Source organism: Triturus cristatus, chromosome 3_1 (assembly GCF_964204655.1).
Source record: "Triturus cristatus chromosome 3_1, aTriCri1.1, whole genome shotgun sequence".
NCBI classification, from domain to species: Eukaryota; Metazoa; Chordata; class Amphibia; order Caudata; family Salamandridae; genus Triturus; species Triturus cristatus.
The window spans coordinates 859,224,742-859,245,459 of NC_140583.1; the positions used below are offsets into that span (position 1 = coordinate 859,224,742).

The window sequence follows — 20,718 nt, forward strand, 5'->3', positions numbered from 1 at the left end:
GGTGAAGAAAATACAACTCTATAGCATCACAAATAGTCCTCTTAAATACTTTGTTCAGAAACAAAATTAATCTACTCCAAATATAAATGGTGCCTTCTGTTCAAATATAGTGGGTAGAAAAGTTCAAATAAGAATGCTGAAGAAAAGTAAATCGTTGGGTAGAGCTGGGGGAGCAAGTAAAAGATGGAGATTGAGAGAAGACAGAAAAATCTGCTAAGGGTTAACTAATAATGCCAGTTGATATTAACTTTGGCGTGGGCAAGATCAGTGACTTGAACTTAACACATTTGGGTCCAGGGATCTATTTCTACAGAAGGCAATCTCTGGTTGGCATTATTGGGCCTCCTGGATATCTAGCAGGTAACTCACCCAGCTGAGACTGACTACACCTTTCTTCAGCATTTCACATAGTGTACATAAAGCTCAGCCATTTGCTGAATAGTCACTTAAGGCATAGGGAGGGTTCCACTGTTACCCAGCATTGGATCTTTCAGATATTCACAAGAATTAAATCATTCCCCATTATCAGGCTGGCAGTCCCTGCTAAATGTAAACAGTAAATAGTGTTAAAATCTCAATGGGCCTCAACAACTGTTTAGAAGCACATCCACCTCACTCGAAACAACCCAAAATATTGGCAATTATGTGGAACTGCTGTGCTCTCGGGCTCCCTCTAGAGGCCACCATTGCTCAGATTTCAAACAAAAGCATGAGAAGAGTATATAATAAAACCAAGCATCTGACTAGGGAGAAAGGAGAATTGTGTGAATATATGAAAGCTATCCATTCTGAAGAATTGGAGTTACAGGTAAGCAACCTATTTCTTCTCAAGCATTGGATCTTTCATATATGCACATGCTTGAATCCGAACAGCAAGCACTATATAGCATAATAAAGCTGGAAGCAGGGATCATCTTTAATTAAACTAGTTGTGGTGGACTGCCTGTCCCATCTCTTCTGTTAGCTGCCTGCTTTTCCATGTGGCTGCATGGCAGATATTTTGCAGAAGTAGGCTGACATAGATTGCAGCTGTCAGTGCCATGTTTCTGGTGAAATTTTGCCTAATTCTGCCATGAAGTAGATGCTTCTCCATGGTGTAATGGTGATGCAGTCTGACAGCCAATGTACTAACCCCTGTTTGGACCTCTTCCCTGATGGCTAAAGGACACAAAGCTTGCAACACCCTTTGGTGATCGAAGGGCAAACAAAAGTGGTATTTTCCAGAAATGGAACTTTTAAATGAGCTTTATGGATTGGCTCAAATGGAGGCAGCATATCCAGCTCCCAAAACACTTGAGAGGACGCATGGAGGGTAACCTCAAAATATCTGTTTCATAAACTATTTTACAATCCTCTCAGAAAAAGGATGCTGAACTGTTAACTTTATCACTCTTATGAATGTTGACATATTCCCTAAATTGACTATTTTTGAAGAGTTGTTAAAGCCACTATTGCATTAGTGCAGTAGTTATAACGGGATTTGATAGGGCTGAATGGAGACTGGGTGGGAGCCATTTTAGGTCTCTGTGGCTGATGGTGCAAATGCCGGTGCCAGCAAGTTTCTGCAATCAGGTGGAATATCCACGTGGACAAGCTCTAGGTGATCAGGAACAAAGCGGTCAGGCTGAGAGACCTTAGATTTTGGTGGAAATGGGTCACCTGCATCAAAGCAATGTAGATGGCCGAAATACGAATGTCAATATTTTCGATGCAGTTTAGGACTATTCTGCTCTTCTCCCTCCAACATTTTACTCCCTCCACTGGAGTGATGTTACGCCAGATCACTGGAGGGCTTCCTACTCGAAAGTCATGAAGGCTAAATGTCTGTCTTTTGTTTATCGTTGTCGTCTGGCAAGGATCATGGACAATTGAAGAAAGACATGGAATACTAAGCCAAGTGGGTGGCAAGAGTTTCTATTTTTATTTTGCTTTATCTTCAGTCTTTGTTTTTAATCTATACTCTTTCACAACACCAGCATATGTTTCCATTTGTGATCCAATTAGCATTTCAGTATTTTTAACTGGAACTGGAGGCCCATGGCTTGCAGACCACTGCTATTATGCCCATTTAAATTTTATGTTGGTAGTTATGTTGGTCATCTTAGAACTTGTCTGTGTACTGGATGATTTGAACGCCATGAATCATGATGTGCTCTTATGAAGCTTTTCTATACCTTTTAAGCACAGGCTCGTTTGGTAATGTAAGTGGATTCTACTTGGCATGCTGTTCTGCATGGCACTTGCACTCTATACTCCACAACAGGACTGTTAGTCTTGTGTTGGTACTAAGCTTTTGTAATGAAACTAGGTCCTAGATAAATATGTTGAGGCAGTCTAGTTTGTGGACGTTATGACTTGAAGGTTTACATGAACAGTGTGCTGTTCAGGTGCTACTTGACTAACACATAGTTGAATTCAGATTTCAACTAGCTTTCATTCGGCCTTTTAGACTGTGGACTTGAATTTTCCTGCATGTACCTTGGTATTTGCGCTATTTGCATGTATATTGTCTGATGGATGAAAGATTGCTGGATCCTGAATTTCTACATGCATTGCACTGCTGTGATAGGTTCTGGAAAAAAGTGGGTCTACCTTAGTAAGCTTCTCACATGAGGCAATGAGGAGTTTGATCTTGATCCTCAACTAAAATGGGCTTCAGCGTATCACCTTCAGAGTGGGTTTAAGTAGAAAAAGTCAAATTTCTTAAAGCCACAACTTTGGTAATTAGCTAGTTCCCATTTCTTAAAAAGCCTGTACTGTTCCATACATGATATTTAGTACTTTATCCAGATTATATTGGGAGTCTTAAAATTGTATTTATATTCATAAAAATCTGTGTTTTCTATTCTAGTGGTTTGCGGAAATCCGGTGGTAAAGGCAAGAAACAAGAAAAAGAAAACCACAGGGGATCCTTCGAAAGCAGGTAATGTGTTCCTGTTAAAAATTCATTACATAGTTACCATTACGAACCCTATTTTTGTGTAAAAGGAAAACTTATTGTTTCACTGAGCAGTGAATGCCATGACTTGGAAAAATAGCTCAATTAATAATTTTATTGAGCTATATCAAATATTTTTCTACTCTTAAATCCATTCAAAAATAGAATAGTGTCTCACAGAACCAACTCCTCAGTTGAACAGCTTAAATATGATTTTTTCAAAGTGAGCTTTCTTGCAACTTCTATGCATTGTATCAGTCATCCTTCTGGACTGGCACAGCTGTTCTGTGTGCTCTTTAGTTCCAAATTGCGACACTCCACTGCCATAGGTGTCCTTGTCCCAGACTCCAAACTTCACCTATTTCAGAAGTTCATAACTCATCATTGTCCTTTTTACTGTGGAGTAGCTCTGCAAGGGAAACGTTGGCACCATATACATAATTAGTGAGGAATGAGGTCCTGTTTTTAATTAGGATGTTAATATCGTCATTTTGGCAGTATCTCCTGCATCTCACTCCTGTTGGTTTGGAAAACCCCATCATTTAGACACTTGATTCTAAAGAGAATGTGTCCAGCTATTTAATAACTCAGAGGGTGTTTTGCCTTGGCATCCTGGAATACACCACATAAGGTTAAGGGTTGGCTTCTTTTACTTATCTTTTGACTCTTTTTTTCTACCATGCATTTACGTTATTTTATTTATTTATTTATTTATTTGGAGTTGTATATAGCGCTGGCCAGACCCGAAGGTACCGGAGCACTTTACAACATTTTTCAAATGACTGTCGAGTATACATAGAGTTGTAACAGTAAACACAGTGCTTCGAGACGGGTCCTTGATCAGCATATGTCACGTAGCATTCGAATGCAAAGTGGTAGTATTAGTCGTAGTAGTAAGGGGGGGTGGTTGTGGGGGGGCCCCAGAGGAATAGGCTGTAGGAAGTTGCTCAAAGTGATTAAATCCTCAGTAGGGTGTGGTTCCGTTTTGTGGGTCTGTTGTCACTTTGTGAGCGCTCGATTAAGGAAGAGCACTTTGAGCTGGCTTTTGAATGTTTTGAAGGAAGGGTTAGTCCTGATGTGTACTGGGATGGCATTCCAAATTCTGGGTGCATTTCCAGAGATAAAGCGAGAAGGTTTTTTGTTTGCGGGTTATTCGGGAGTATAAGTTGAAGAGTGTTGGTGCTCCTGAGATTTCTTGTCTGCCCTGCTTTGAGTTTTGCGGCTAGATGGGAGGGTTTGCCCGTGTGCAGAGCTTTGTGGAAGAGAGGCAGTTCTGAAGTTAGCGCACATTTCTATTCGGTCCAAATTTAGCTCTTTGAGAGCGGGGGAGATGTGTTTGAATTTCTTTACTCCGGTCACCATTCTGGCTGCTGCATTTATGGTTGATCTGAGAGGAGCAAGATGTGATTTTGCCATGCCTGTGAGAGTGGCGTTCCCGTAGTCTAATCTGGATAGAACGAGGGATTGCGTGGCTTGCTAGAGGTCTTTTGGAGGGATGAAGGGTTTGTTTTTTTAAGTAGTTTTAAAATGAAGAAAGCACATCTTGCGGTGTTTTTGATGTGTTTGACCATGTCGAGGTTAGGGTCCAGGATGATTCCCAGTGATTTCACAGAATGCTGGGATGAGAATGCAGTTAAGAGCATCAATAGACTATCCATTCCATGATTCGGGGGGGTCTGCTCTTTGTTGGCTATGAGGAGGATTTCTGTTTTGTCTTGGTTGAGTTTCAGATGGTTTCGGGACAGCCATTTTTGGACTTCTATTAGGGTGTCATTGAGTCTTTGTATGTAAGCTATGGTTGAGGTTTCAAGGTAGATCTTGCAGTCATCTGCATAAAGGTGGAAGGGTATGTTGGCTTTTTTGAGGATGGTGGTGAGTGTCGCCATGTAAATGTTGAACAGTGCGGGAGAGAGAGCTGATCCTTGGGGAACACATCTGTTTATGGGGTGTAGGTCAGACGTGAAGTTTCAGATTTTTATTCTTTGGTAGCGACTTTGCAGGAAGGAGGTGAACCATTGTAGGACCACCCCTTCTGCTCCTACCCTTTCTCGGAGTACGTTGATGAGTAGTTTGTGGTCAACCGTGGCAAAGGCTGCCGAAAGATCCAAGAGTATGAGTAGGCAGCAGCGGTCCTTGTCAAGTGATTTGTGGACGTCATCAATGACATTCAGGATGGCTGTCTCTGTGCTGCATCCTTTTCTAAGGCCCGATTGGTGAGGGTCGAGGAGGTCGTTGTTGTCCATTTGATGGGTGAGTTGACGGAGAACACATTTTTCTAGTATTTTGGCTAAGCATGGTAGATTGGAGACAGGCCTGAAGCTGTTGAGTCCGTTTGGGTCAGCGCCTGCTTTTTTCAGTAAGGGTGTTACTTGACCGATTTTGATTCCAGTTTTCAGGGAGCTGTTTATAACCTTTGACCAGAGTGGGGCTAGGGAGAGTTTGAGCTTTTTAGCCAGTTGGGCAGGGATGGGGTCTTCAACGTGTAGAGAGGGTTTGGATCCGGTGGTTAATTCAAGAATTTCAGCTTCGGTGATGGGTTTGAAGGCTTTTCAGTTGATTGCGGATTGACTGAGTGGGTTCATGCCTTCTCTATAGAGGGGCAGACCTTCATTGGAGGGTTGGAGGCGATCCTCTAGAGAGAGCTCAATCTTTAATATTTTTTCATCAAAGAAATTGGCATTTGTCACATAGGTCTTTGAAGGTCGGAATTGCAGAGGGTGGTGGTTTGGATGTTTGCTGCCTAATGATATTGAAGAGTTCTTTGGGGCGATTTTTAGCATTATTTAGAACACCGCAGAAGAAGGTGGATTTTTCATTTTTGATGTGCTGTTCATAGTTACGACGTTCCTTTTGGAGTTGATCAAGGTGGGTTGTCGAAGGGTTGTTTCGCCAAAGTCTTTCTGTGGCTCTTAGTTTTCTTCTTTCCGAGTTTAGGTCAGTGTTGAACCACGATCTCGATGGAATGTTGTTGATTTTTTTTGTTTCAAGGGAGTTACTTGTTCCAGCATGGCGGTCATAGACACATTGTACTGTGAGATAAGTTCTGTAGTGGACCTGTTGCATGCGATGGAGGTGAGTGTACTTAACCTTTCTTCTAGTTCTTCGAGGGGGATCTGGCTCAGGTTTCTCGTCCAGTAAAAGTGTTCATTTGTGTGAGGCGGTTGCTGGGTCTTTTGATTAATATGGAAAAAAATGATATGGTGGTCTGACCAGTCAACAGGGAGGGTATAGTCGATGGTGATCGAGTCTTCGTGAGCTATGATGGTGTCTAGGATTGAGCCTTGTTTGTGTGTTTGTTCGTTGCAGTGTTGGGTCAGATTGTTATTGTGAAGCAGCTCATTTAAAGTTTGTATCAGTGGGTTGTTTACCTCATTCCAGTGAAGGTTTAGGTCTCCTAGTATTGGGTTGTTCGCGTCTGAGAGTGAGCTATGTTTTATTAGGTCGGCAAGTTGTTCTCCAAATGCGGGGGGTTTGCCTGGTGGATGGTAGGGGAGGTGGAAGTGAAGCGTTTTGTTGTCTGATGTCTTGATGGTGGCGGTTAGGTATTCCAATGAGTTGTTTTTGAAGGAGTCTGTTTCTGTTTTAGAAATGTTACTTTTATGTATGATTGCGGTCCCCCCACCTCGCTGGTTCTTTCTGTCTTTATTAATGATTGAGAATCCTGGGGGGACAAGCATATCGAAGATGGGGGGTGAGGATTTGTTCAACCAGGTTTCTGTGATGAACGTGATTTCTATGTTGTGGGTTAGGAGGGTTTTTCTGCCAGTTCTGTTGCGTGTTTGTTTGCAGATCTGCAGTTAATGAGTGTCAGCAAACACACCCACCTCTGGAGGATGTGAGCGTCTGATCCACAGGAGCGACGAGAATTTTCCCACACTCCCTAAACCTGTCCACTATAGAGTGAATGAACAACACCCTCAAAATAGAAAGGCAAAGGGAGATGTGGGGACTCAAAATGGGGAAGGACAAGCTTCAAGTCCCCCAGCTGGTTTCCGTCAATGGCAGGCATAAGGAAGAACCTAAGAGGAGCCAAAGAGGACGGTAGTAAACCCAACCTGTCTTCTGACTCCGTATACTACTCTTAAACTACATAAGTTGGTGTACTGCAAGTCTCTCCTCTCTCTTACCAGCTGGACATCTCACGAGGGCTTTGAATAACTCAAAGGCAGCAGGGCAGTGACTTCAGGCGGGTACTACGGAATGACACTCCAAGAGGAATAGAAGGTGACGTTCTCCTAAAATGGGGGGAAGGCAATTCTAAACGGGGCGGGGAAAGCAAGAGGAGAACCCTTCTATGAGGACCCAAACCACAAGGAACTATGCAGCCCCCAAATCTCTAGTCTAAACACTATAAATGGCACAGGTTTGCTCAAGATGCTGCTTACACAATATATGCCCAGGGGACTAAGTTTGCCGTTTCCAACTCTGCAGCGCACACAGCGCGTTAACAAAGACTGCAGCACAAACAAGGGGCTACTAGGTATCGCCACTAACGTGCACTGCGCGTTCACTCCTGCGACACAAACAAGGGACAACAAAGGATTGCCGCTACCACCAACGCGCACCGCACGTTTATAATGCCGGGGTCCAAATTAAAGGTAGGTATGCCACTTGCACTACAGATACGCGCACCGCGCGTCTATTAGCATTTAAATTTCCCACTAAAGAAACACACGTAATCGTGTGACTAACTGTCCGGCAACTGAAAATCTCCGGGAAACTAAGATGGCGGTGAGGGGGTTACCAAACCTGCCACAAACACTACAAGGTCCTGAGGGCACCACAAAGGGAGAAAAGGAGGGAGGCAAACCCAGGAAAGGTAGCGGGAAGCTTCCTAATGCATGAGCGACCACAGCGGTAGTAACAATGCTTACCGTGCAATTACGGGAACAAAACAGGAGTGAAGTCAGAAGCGGAGCAATCCTCTCGCTAGACGACACGAACCAACTTCACTCGACCTTCTACAGGGAAACAACAAGCACAACATGCGAGGGTAATAAGGAATACAGAGGGAGTAGACAAGCCAGGAAACAGGATCCAAGGAACTGAAAGCCAAGCACTGGCTCCTTGGCAACGCCCCTTATTAAAAGGAGGGAGTGTATACAAAGTCCGCCTCTATTCCTCAAGCAGGGAGCGTCTGCAAAGAGCATGCCCGCGTGTATTGAACTTTATTGTTCCTAAGCAGCCAAGAGGTCAGACACGAAGCTCGATGTGTAACAATGAGCATGCAGTTAGTCGTCCTCTTGTTGTTGAGTTTCTCATTAGGGGTAGCCATGGGAATATTGGTGAGGTGAGCTGGAGGTCTCACCGTTCGTGGGGCAGTATGGTCTCTACCAAATCCAGTAATTACTTGGATCAAGGAGCTGGGGTGCGACGGGGGGCGTGGCTAAGCCAGCAATGAACAAGGATGTGTTCTTGTAGAGCTCCGCTGAGGGCTCCCTGTCCTGGCCTCATTTCTCCGTAAAAACTGAATTGTGGAGGCGGAGGCTTGCCAGCGCAACAATCCGGCATCTCCTGAAGCGCCAAGGCGAGTTTGAGTGAAATCGGAGAGTGTACCCTGCAGCGCGATTTCTGGACCCCTGCGCCGCCGGAGAAGGCCTGCAGCGTACCGCGGACACAGCCTATGTGAGCCCGGAGTCTAGCCCCGCCCACAGGGCCGCAGCATGCGGGGCACCAGCATCGGCGAGGCACTGCGGCCGTGAGTACACTGTCTGGGCACTGCGCTTCGATCCAGCGCTATTAATAATCCCTGGTCACAGAGCACCGGAGGGCTGGTGCTGCTGAGCGTCAAATTGGCGGCGGGTGTGCGGAATCAGATTCACCCCTAGTCCACAGTCCTGAAGCGCCATTGCACTAACTTGTCGGACAGCTGAATGTGTGAACATCTCGCTCCATGCTGCATGGTCTGCTTTACCGGAGGGCAGAGTTACGCTCTACCGGACTGGAGAAGCCTTTCTGGCTCAGTCGCTGCCAGGCCCTATCCTCTGGACTGCGGTAATCGCTGCTCCTTGAGTGGAGTGAGGCATGGGTGATGGACAGAGGTACTCCCCATCGGGGGAGATGGTGCATTGGACTGCGAGTTGCTGACTCAGGAGTGATTGGACTAGGTCGCAGCCCTCATTTCCAACATATAGAATTACGCCCTGTTGTCCGAAACGGCGCTGCCGGGCCTGGAGACGACGAGCCTCATCTGGCTATCCCTTCTTTTGCAATTAGCACAGCTGAGGGCGGTCTCGGTGTAGCGTGCCAGCCCCTTCTGGATAGCGCCTGAACATTACGTGCTGCCGGAGGTGGGCGGGGATCTGGGCACTGCTCCACATACAGCAGCAGTGTGGTGCATCCAGTCTGGTGCATCCAGTCTGGTGCTTGCCGCTAATAGCTCCATGTCGCGTGGGGGTCGTGTGAAGACTGGCACGGGGGGGCGTCGGGCCCTCACCCGCAGACTCGGGCACAATCTGACAAGAGGATGGAGGCGGAGACAGCAAATCCTATGTCACACAAGCTGGATGCGGTGCTGGCAGCGGTGGAGAAGCTCGGGGAGACGATGAACCAGATACGCACCTCTCTGGAAGGCAAAATAGATAAGGTGGCACTTGATTTAACATTACTACATGCTGACCACCGGAAGCTTGTGGATCGTACTACTGCTGTTGAAGGGGAAATTGTTGAGGTTTCGCCATGGTCGGCCACGGCTGAAAAGAACATACGTGATCTGCTCAATCGCGTCGAATCCCTAGAGGACAGGGTGGAAGATGCCGAAGGTAGGGCCCGCCGCAACAACGTACGCGTCGTGAGCCTTCCAGAGGGAATAGAGGAGAGGAACGCAGTAGGTTATGCAGAGGACTGGCTGCGGTCGATACTTCCTGGAGAGTCCCTGTCCCCACACTTCGTAGTCGAAAGAGCACACAGGGTCCCTGCCAAGCCCTTACCTCTGGGCTCGAATCCAAGACCATTTTTAATTCGTCTGTTGATCTACAGGTACAGGGATGCAATTCTGCAAGAAACTCGAAAATTACAGGACATACAAGTCGATAACCACAAAGTTATGATCTTCCCTGATTACACGTTTCAAGTCCAGAAACAACGTCACTCCTATTTAGCGGTGAAAAGGCACTTGAGACAATGTGATCTTAAATATTCGTTTTTGTTCCCTGCGAAGCTGAGGGTCATGGCAAATGGGAGACTCATTTCTTCTCCACACCGGAGAATGCGGAGGAGTGGCTTGACTCTTTCAACCCATCGCACTCCGTGCATGGAGAGCAATCGCTGGAGACTAAAATGTGGTGCCGTAGGCGGCGTAGGAGTAGACCACGGCCTTCCGCCACCCAGACATCTGGCCTGACGCCGAAATTGATACTGAATGGACAGCTCGAGGCGGTGGTGGCGAGTATCGGCAGAGTCCTGGAGGGAGATTCCGTTTCTGACTCGGATCATCAAGAGCCGAACAGTGAAGAGGAGCTATCGGAATCTTTCCCTGTTTCTCAAGGCTCCTGCGACCTTCCGCACGTCACCCCACAGACCTGTGATACAATCTCTTGAATGTATATTTGTTTTTTGTGAGCACATCTGAACTCCCTCCATTCTGGGCGCCTTACGAAGTCTATGGACACGCAAGTATACAAAAGCCTATTACACAGTATCCGCATTGTAATGATTGTATTTGTCTGTGTTTGAGTCCCTGAATGGTGGGCGCGAGATCTTTCACCACTCCCTCTTCGCTAACTTTGATATATATGGGAATATTACACATAAAACGCAGGCAGCGGTTTCGCCTAGACACGTGTCTGGCCAGAGACTGGGCTCAGCTATACATGACGAGGTCCCCTTTGTAGATCCTCTTTTTACAACTTTTCAGTTGCTGCGCATAATAGCCCTCCCAGGCATTAGTTGTGTGCTATTGCATTCTCAGTTTGGGCGATTGCCTGTTGCAAGATTGCTCTCATGGTATTCTTAATTGTCAATTGTTATTGTGTTTTTTCTGCCACCACTCTTAGACACAGGTATGCTTACAACACAGTTAGACTTTGCACGGAAGTACTCACTGTGCTGGCCCATATACGCACGCCACCACCCCCACCCATTCCACAGTTGAGTAAGCCCGACTACGCCCCTGACGTTTACTGGCTATGGCACTCATTAAGATGGGCACATGGAATGTGCGTGGCATTCATAGCCCGGAGAGACGCTATCTTATATATTCCTATTTGAAGCGCCACTGTGTACAAATTGCGCTACTTCAGGAGACACATTTAGCTCGAGCGAAGGTTGCACGACTTCAACGACGATGGAGGAGCAGCTGTATGCGACGGGGCACTCTGCCTACGCATGGGGAGTCCTAGTGTGGGTAAGGCCGGGTACCCCATTTAAAGTCATAGATGCATTAATAGACGGGGAGGGCAGATACGTTGTAGTGAAGGGGGTGCTTGATGGGAAGCCGGTAATCTTGGCATCGCTTTATGTGCCTAATACGGGGCAGGCTGCTTTTTTAGATCCTTTATCGCAAAAACGGTCTGTGGCCTGATCTTCCTATGATTCTGGGTGGTGACTAGAACTGTGTGCTGGACGTCTCCTTGGACCAGTCCTTTCCGCCACTGCCTGGTACCGTCACATGTACGGCTGCTAAAGCATTGGGACACTGGGCATCACAGTGGCGCCTCTCCGATGTGTGGCGGCACAGATGTCCATTAGATAGGGTGTACTCCTATTACTCCGGGGCCCATAGGTTACACGTGCGCTTGGATCGATTCATGGTGTCAGATGATCTCTTGCAGTGTGTCACAGATTCTACCTATATGGGACGTACACACTCCAATCATAACCCGCACATCATGGAGCTACAGTGGGAGGATGAGTTGCCGCCGATACCAATTTAGCGCCTTCAACCGGATTCTCTCCTGGACGCGTCTTTCCGAGACTTATTGGCATCTACAGTGGAACACTATTTTGAGGATAATGCGGGGACGGCCGCGTCGACATTGGTGGAGTGGGATGCCCTTAAGGTGGTTGTTAGGGGACACTGTTTGGGGACACAGGCAGGCATGCGCGCACAGCTGGAGCGGGACCTCACCGTTATGGAGCGCAGGCTAACTGCCGCAGAACAGGCAGACCTAGATGGCACTCAGTTACGGCATAGCTCCCTCATGGAGGAACATGCGCGGTTGCTTGAGCGACTACGATGTCTTAATTATGCTGCGCACTCGGCGAGAAAACACCGTATAGGCGACAAGGCAGGTAAATTGCTCTCATGGCTCATCCGTCAGAATGAATCGGCTGCACCCATAGCGTCGGTAAAAACGAAGACAGGGGCAATAGCATACACGCAGCGTGATAATCATAATGCGTTTATGATACATTACCGTGACTTATATAAATCACGCGTGCGAGCCACGACTCTGGAGATAGTCGTATCTGGATGGATTTGACTTGCCGCACCCAACGCGCACACAAAGCGAGGATCTTAATGCTCCTATTCAGTCAGAGGAGATTTGAGACAGCATCTTTTCTCTGTCTAATGGGCGGTCGCCTGGACCAGATGGTCTGCCGACTGAATTCAATAAAGCCTATCCACATATTTTGGTACCACAACTGCTTAAGGTATATGAAACGGGTGCTCGGCGAATCCTCCCTCACTGCTACGCAGAACGAAGCTTTGCTGGTCACTCTTCTCAAGCCAGATAAAAATCCCGACCCATTAGGCTCCTATCGTCCATTGGTGCTCCTTAACACGGACTATAACATTTTTGCTTCATTGTTAGCCAGGCGTATTTCACCGCTAGCTAAAACCCTGGTTCACCCTGATCAGAACGGATTTGTCCCGTCATGTTGTACCTCCCTCAATATACGTAGAATTTTTTAGGGTACAGCAGTACGCCACACAGGTTTGGCCCCGTTTGGGCTGCTTGGTGCTCGATCTGGAGAAAGCCTTTGATTTGTTGGAGTGGCCGTATCTGGCATCTGTGTTGGGTAAATACGAACTAGGAGTCTATTATTTAAACATGGTGCGCTTATTGTATCAGCGCCCCACTGTCCGGGTCCGCACAGGCACGTTAATTTCTGATAATATCAGTGAGGCGGGGGACACACCAGGGATGCCCACTATCTCCGTTGTTTTCCCTGGCTATGGAACCTTTAGCCATGTTACTGCGGAGGGATGGGGGATACGACTGGGAGACGGGCTACATGTCGTTTCTCTATACGCTGATGATCTATTGCTGTACCTCCGGGATATTACTGCAATCCCGACATCCATAGCGGATATACTTGCATCCTTTGAGGGGAAGTCGGGACTCCGGGTAAACTGGGCCAAGTCGGGGGTTTACTCATTCTGCGCTCACACTACAGTGGTGGATGTCTCTTTAAACGGTACGCCCCTCACGTGGTATTCTGCCACGTTCAGATATCTTGGTGTATTCATCTACCGCTCGCCTGACGACCTAATGGAAGGCAACTTGACGAGAGAGATTTCGGCCATACGCGCTCAGACGCATTTTTTTAGGACGCTTCCTCTGAATGTGATGAGTCGCATCACCCTGTTGAAAATGATCGTACTCCCCAAACTACTCAATTATTTTTCTAACCTTCCGCTGTATATTCCTCCTAAGACATTCCAAGAACTGGAGTGATTATCCCAGGATTTAATATGGAATACGGGAAGACCACGTATTGCGTTATGGAAAATGTATGCCCCCACTGGTCAGGGGGGGCTATCGGTCCCAAATATGGAACTGTACTATTTGGCTGCACAGCTTCAATGGGCAACGAAGTGGTTGAATGGCAAGTGTCTGGAAGAAACGGCGACCACACATCAGCCCTGGTCCCATTCCAAAATCTGGCACCTGTTCCACCCTATCGCTAAACTCCCACGGCCATCACAGATACATTTTGGACTAGCCCTTCAATGCTATTAAAGATGCTTATACCTCACTCGTATGACGCTTCTGTATGCCCCAATCCTACCACTACTGAGTACACCACGAGAGATGCTGGGTACCACAAGGGCGGCTCTCACGGCTTGGCATGAGGCAGGGCTCAAGACACTGGGCGACTTATATAGTGATGGAGCACTACTAACATTTGAGATGCTGGTTGCAGATAATGAACTCCCAGCGGGTCAGTTCCTAACACCTCCCTCCTGAAAGCCCTGTCCACTGCCTGGGGGGACATAGCTAGTGAGCCATCGACGCACCTGCTGGTGCAATATTTACATGCAATGGGTGCAGGGTCGCATGTGGTACACTGGCTGGTAGAAGCGCTCCTCGCACACACACTGAAGCCGATGATATGGCTCAAAGTCAGATGGCAAGCTGATAGAGGCCATCCCTGGACGGACAAGGAATGGGATGTCATACTGGAGAGTGCTAGGCACGTACCCAGAAATTCGAGTTTCAAGCTCATTCAAACGTACGTTGTACACAGGGCGTATCTTTCGCCTGACATGATTAATAGGTATTTTCACATCACCACTTCCGCATGTCCCCGTTGTCAGCATGTGAATGCTGATCTACTCCATATGCTATGGGGGCCTGTGCATCACTTCAGCATTGCTGGCATGTGGTAGTGACAACCCTGGCTTCATGCACAAACACAGATATGCTACTATCATGGGAGGTGTGCCTCTTGACACTGTATGTCAGATCTAAGAAACATAGTTACCTCAAAATTTCGAGACCTTGCCTCATTACTGCAAAGCATCTTATAACAAAAAGATGGAATGCTGCATCCCCCCTGGAGGTAGCTAGCTGGAGGCGTTCACACAGTGTGTGCTCAGGCTGAATGCGCAGCATTGCATAGACCGGAGATAGCTGGTCTTCGTAAATTCCCTATTGCACAAGACTGGGGACGAGTTGCTAGTTGCCTTCCAAACTGCTAATCCGACAGCACCAAGTGTCACTCTGTTGGCCACTCCCTGACTGCCTTACCTAGCCCCCCACTACTCCGCAGTAGGGAGCTGCACGCCTCTGAGCCTATGACGTAGACTTATATTGTTTCTTCTACTCTGCCACGGATAACTCCCCATATGCCTTCCCATATGCCCCCCTAAGTCCCCAGACATGCGGACACAACTTGTCAGTGATGCGTCAGTCCTGTTATGAGTATTGGGTTTACTATTGACTGAGTGTACGGATGCGTGGAAGTGCATTGATAATGCATACTAATGTACGGTCCTGCGTGGTTAGGGCCAAATAAGGTCAGTGGGTGGCAGATGTTCCTTTAGATGTTTTAAGTTTATGTTTCGGTTATTTGAGGGGAAAATATGCTTTGTTGGAAATCACTAGTGACCGATGTGTGTTTTATAATCATTTAAGGTCTTCTTCCTATTAAATGATTTGCCGGTGCGATCCAACCGGTTACGCACTGGATGTACCTGGTGCACGCATGTACGCTCCTGTTAAGACTGTATTACTATGATGTGCTTCTGGTAGATGCAGCAAAATACAATGACATTAATTGGTGTTCTATGATGTAGCTCGATAATGGGCGATAGCACATAGAGGTACTCCTGCGTATGCACCAATATGATCTGCATGCCAGCGCTCAGGAATATCATAAATGTGTTATATCTAAATTGTTGTGATTGCTAATACTATTTGGCACCTGAGATTTGCATTTATAATATTCACAGCAGAACATAACAAATAGCTTCTTTTTTCTTGTATAGATTCAAATTGTCAGTCATGATTAATAAGTAAAATACCAATAAAGATAATTAAACAAAAAGGAGGTGGGGGCGACAGTAGGAGTTGCTTTATAGGATTCTGCGAGATCCCGTGCCTGTTTCATAGACATTACCGCGCTAGTTCTTTTGGGTCTGTGCCGCTGGTTCTTGAGGGGGGTTGTGTTCCAACTGAGTCATTGGGCCTTGGGATGGTATGTGTGTTTTTTTAGGGTGCCTGTGTGTGTGAAGGGTGGGTGTTGAGTATTGTGAGTGGAACAGTTAGATAAGATGTTTTTAATGCCCTATATTACTATTTCTAGCTGGTATTCCAGTCGTGCCAAACTATGGGCTGTATTCATGGCGAAAGGTGTAGGGGAGTTAGTTATCGGTGTGTCCAGAGCATGGCCATCTATGGATGGGGGGCACTTGACTGTTCCGGGATGGGGTGATCTTATCTGTGTGGGTGTGGCTCTTTGTGCTTCTGATATGTGTGGTTCTTAGGGGAGGTCGTGGGGGTGAGTTGTCGCAGATTGTTTCGGGAATTGTGTGTCGACTTCAATGGGTTTAGTGCAGGTAGGGAGTTCGGAGCTGTTGTCTGTGGGACGCTTTCCTTGGTTACTAGCTTAGAGTAGTGTTGAGTGGGGGTGTGGGGAGGCTGGAAGAGGACTGAAGTGTATCATCTTGGACAAGCCTTGTGTTTGATGTGGCTAATAGGGATGAATTGTGCGGGTTGGGGGCGGAGTTGGAGGGGATGGTGGGGCTGGGGGGGGGGGGGGATCGGTTGGTGGGTTGGGTTTGGATCGAAGAATTGTTTTGATAATTTACTAGGGATGGTTGTCTCGAGGATAGGGTTATGTTCGAGTGGGAGTGAAGTAAGTGAGTGAAGGCGATGCGCAGAGTGGGGAAGAGGGAGTCAAATGCCTCCAGGTTGTCATTGTTGGATTCGATCAGGATAGTGCCATTGCTGTATATGGTCACAAAGGTGTTGCCATTGCGTGTCAGGAGGCTTGATATTAGGAACGTTAGTTTGCAGCTGAGCGGAGTGCTGGTAGTTTTAGAGATGTGGAGGTGGGATCTGAGAACGGAGTTCCATCCCGCCGGATTTTGAGTGTGGAAAATAAGATCCATTTTCTGCATGCCTTTTAAGGCGCAGTGGTATGTGTCCGCAAATAGTGTTTCTTGGTTCTGTCTTATCAGCCTGTGTTTAAAATTTCTTTAAGCGTTATGTGAGAGGTTGGGAGGGTAGATGATGGAAAAGGAGTTCGGGCCATGGGGTTTTAAGCCATATGCTGAGTAGGCTCGGAGGAGGGGATTAGACTGTCCTGTGTCCTTTTTGTTCTGTTATGTGGGTGCATTGTTGTGCTATTGAGGACTAGGAGTCAAGGGAATAGTAGGTGCCTTCTGCGATAGATATTAATTTTTGGGAGACATTGGTGGAGGTCTGTCTAGAGTTCTTGCAGTTGGGTTATACTTAAAGGTGTGCTGCATTAGGTGGCAGACCCTTTCTAGACAGCATTTTGTCTGTTACCAGATGTAGCTTGCGCTCGTTTCGTCGAGGTTGGCATAAGGGTTAATTGAACAGCTCCATTTGCAACCTTGACGGTCGCCAACTGAGATTGAGGCAGTAAGAATTTTCCCGTTTGCAGGTCCTCAGTGCTTCAATTTTGTTTGCTTGGGTTTCTTTTTTTATTTTTAGATATTTAGGTCGTTAGTTCTTTCTATTTGCATCTCAGTGTCCTGGCATGCAATGGTGCCTGAGGTGGCCGATGGCTGTGCTAGATTGATTAATTAGGCTGCCCCCCTCATAGGAAAAGGACTTTATCAGTGTGCCTGGACTCAGGGATCCACCATTTTGTGGTCAGGCATCCTGGAAGTCAATGTTGGAGCTAAAGTTCATTCTGGAGCGTTAATTCCTTTTTGTTAGCCTCACTGCCTATTGGTGAATGCTGGGGTTTGGATATAGCCGCTCCTTACATTTGGCAGAGCCGGCTTGGTTTTACTGCTCGGTCGGACATGGTTTTCGGTATGCCTGGCTTTGTGTGGCTGCCATTTTGGGGTCAGGCTTCCGGGATGCTAAAGTTGTATGGCTCGGTGGTAAGGCATCATATTCATTTGGCAGGATTTATGAAAGTAAACTAAAACATTTTTTATTGTATGCCTGGTGACTGCGTCTCGTGCTGGGCACATCAGGACGGGGGGTGTTCTTGTCGCCGGTATGCCTGGACCGGCTGCGCCACCATTTTAGTGTCTGGCACCCTGTAGCGTTTAACCGAAGCCTCGTCGCCCTCTTCCTCCCCCCTCGGCCCTCCCGGGCCGTGCGTCGTGTGGTTGAGTCAGTCTTGGGGAACCCGCGTTGCAGTCCCACGTCTCTCGCCTCCCCAGCACTCACCGGTGTCAATGAAGTGCGCTTGCTGGTGGCAGGAGATCGTAGGTCCGCATCAGTAGTCTCGGGTTTTGGTAGACCCGTCATCAGTGGAGGAGCCTCTCGCGGGTCGGCGAGCTTCTTCGCTGCTCGTGGAGGCGGCATCAGTGGAGGAGCCTCTCGTGGGTCGGCGAGCTTCTTGGAGGCAGCATCACCTAGTAGGGGGCATTCATCGTTCTTTCCTGATGGCTGCCATTCTCCTGATCGCGGATCACTCCCTGGTCATCAGTCGTTCTCCGGGGCTCCCGTGGCGGTTCGAAACCATAGTGTAATTCGCTGGTCGTTTCCTTCGGGGTGCCTCTTTGCGACCTGGAGGTAACGAGGTGTGGATCTTCGGGCACTGCTGACCCTGCAGTGCACACACTGATCAGATCGTCCCTCTGGCTGCTGACTTTGTAGTTTTTCTTTTTTGCCAATAGGTACCGTTTGTTGTTCTGCTCTTTTTCGTTGTTCTTATGTGGGGGGGCATGAGGATTTCCACTGGTTTGTGATCCTGGCGTCTGGATCTTCAGAACAGAGCTCTTTCCCCATCTCCAACCAGCAATGTGAATTTACAGAGACTAGTGACCTGATCACACTTCACTTCAAATCCTGTAGTTGTTTCAATATTAAGGAGTACTGCACCACTGCACCCACCCACTTCTTCCTGGCAAGCAACACAGGCCCACCTGTGTTGCACCCTGATGTTTTGGGTTATGTTCCTCTGTTTTCTTTTTCTCCATCATCTGTGCTTTTATTGTTAATGTCACCCATCATTGAACCTCCCGCATTTGTTTTTCTATTGTGTGCTCGAACTACAAACTTCTTCTCCTTGAAATGTGTTCTCATTTCTCCTCTGAATTATGCTCCTATGATCCATTGATGCGTTGTTCTGCAATTGTCTTCCTGGAAACCCACTTTGCATTTTTCTGAAATTAGTTTGTAGCATGTGGTACTGTACATACACATGCTCTGTATACTCCTGCCATCTAGCGTTGGGCTCGGACATTTGCAAGTTGATTTTCGTCAGACGTTTTTCGAGTCACAAGATATATAGTGACTCCTTTCTTAGTCAGGAACACACCTGAGCACTGACGTTATGTTAGTTTGTTTTTCTCCACCATCAGGCTCAAGCGTGTAACGACTATGATCGGCAACTTAGTTTGCTTTCCTTACTAAGTGAAAAAATGACCTAGTTCTCTGGATGGTACTCCAGACATTGATGTCCAGTCGTCACATAACTGCTAGGACCTTGGGCATTAGACGGGGCTGCACACCCCTGACCTCTACGACTCGTTTCTGGAGAATGCGCATAGAACAATGGACTCTCCTCAAGTACTGTCCCCGCTGCCATATGAAGTCACTGTAAACTAACCACCACCAGGTTTCCAATAATTACCTGTTCGAGGCATATGAACTGTAGATCGTATACTTGTGCACAGATCGCCATCTAGTATTGGGGTTAGAACGTTTGCACTTTGTTTTTGTGTTTGAAGAAGTCTTTGTAGTCACGAGTTAGATGATGACTCCTTAGGGCGATAGTGCTCATGGGCATCGACTCCATCTCCAGATAGTTTTTCTTCCGCCATCACGATGAGCGCTGCCTTACCTTATGGTTGAAGAAGACTCTTTGTTTTCGTCACAAACAAAGGTGGGCACATCAGAGAATGCTAGAGTCCGGCGATACCCCTGACCTCTTCAGAGAATGCGACGTCTAGGAAGGTGAAGAACACCAGCCTTTCATGGGATTAGCCCTTCCAGTGACCTTGCACTCTGGAGGCGGTCTACTCTTCCAAATCTCAGGGGGAAGAACATGAGGCCTCCTGCGCCTCCCAGCCATGTAAACCATGAGTATGGTCAGCACTGACATACCTCTCGGGCCTCGGAGAAGTCCTCGAGGGGGTCGGGCATTGAACCATTCCACTAAGAATCAGCCCTTCGGGCCCTCACCACCTTGGGATTCTAGTGGGCACCAACAAAAAGCTTTGTAGTCCACGTTTCCTCAAGCAGTCACTGATCAATCTAGTCTATCGAGCCTGAAGATATTGCATAAGCCTTGGGCTCCTTGGGCACCAAAGGTGATACAATCGCCAAAGCCACTCCCAACATTGAGGACTCCTTTGGCTCCAAGAATGCATTCGGCGTCTACCACAGCCAGCTGTGAGGAACGCGAGCTACCCATCCTCCAGCGCCTACAGAAGAAATTGAAAGTCAAGCAAAAGTGTTTGTATGTTCATCCACAAACAGGCAACATTTTAACTATAGTGCCTTCTACCGTAACAATTGCATTGCCTCGGAAGAGGGAGCTTACTTTCTAGGAGGAACTTGTTAAGGAGCCCCCTTTTAGCATAAATTAGAGGGGCAACAGCCCTCTATCAACTGCACCCCTCCTGTTCCTCCCTCTCCACCACCTCTCCTTTCACCACACACATATATTTTGCTTATTTGCCACAGGTACCCCTTTCTCTTTTTACGGGGAAAGCAGCCCCCACCACAACCTGCCAACCCCTATGACACACACCGTTCTACCTGGTGCCCTCTGTTGATCACCTAGGATTATTACGTTGTCGATCCCCAGGCTGATTCTGTCCCAGGTGCCTAACCAGCTAGACCATCACCCTTAGATGAATCCACAACGTAACATGAAGCCATGCAGAGGGCAGACATTTTTCGTAAAATGGGCATGCACTTCCTCCATGAAGGTGATTACTTCTTTGTGATAGT

General features: G+C 47.3%; 1 protein-coding gene across 4 annotated transcripts in view; it reads left to right on the forward strand.

The window, feature by feature from the left end:
• The window catches only part of LOC146861186 (neurabin-1-like), a 611,401-nt gene that overhangs the window by 476,297 nt on the left and 114,386 nt on the right, over nucleotides 1-20,718 (forward strand). For all 4 annotated transcript variants that reach the window (XM_085645289.1, XM_085645286.1, XM_085645285.1 and 1 more), the window contains exon 14: nucleotides 2,852-2,923. In XM_085645289.1, the coding sequence (XP_085501415.1) occupies nucleotides 2,852-2,923 (72 nt within the window). The remainder of the gene's footprint in view (nucleotides 1-2,851; nucleotides 2,924-20,718) is intronic.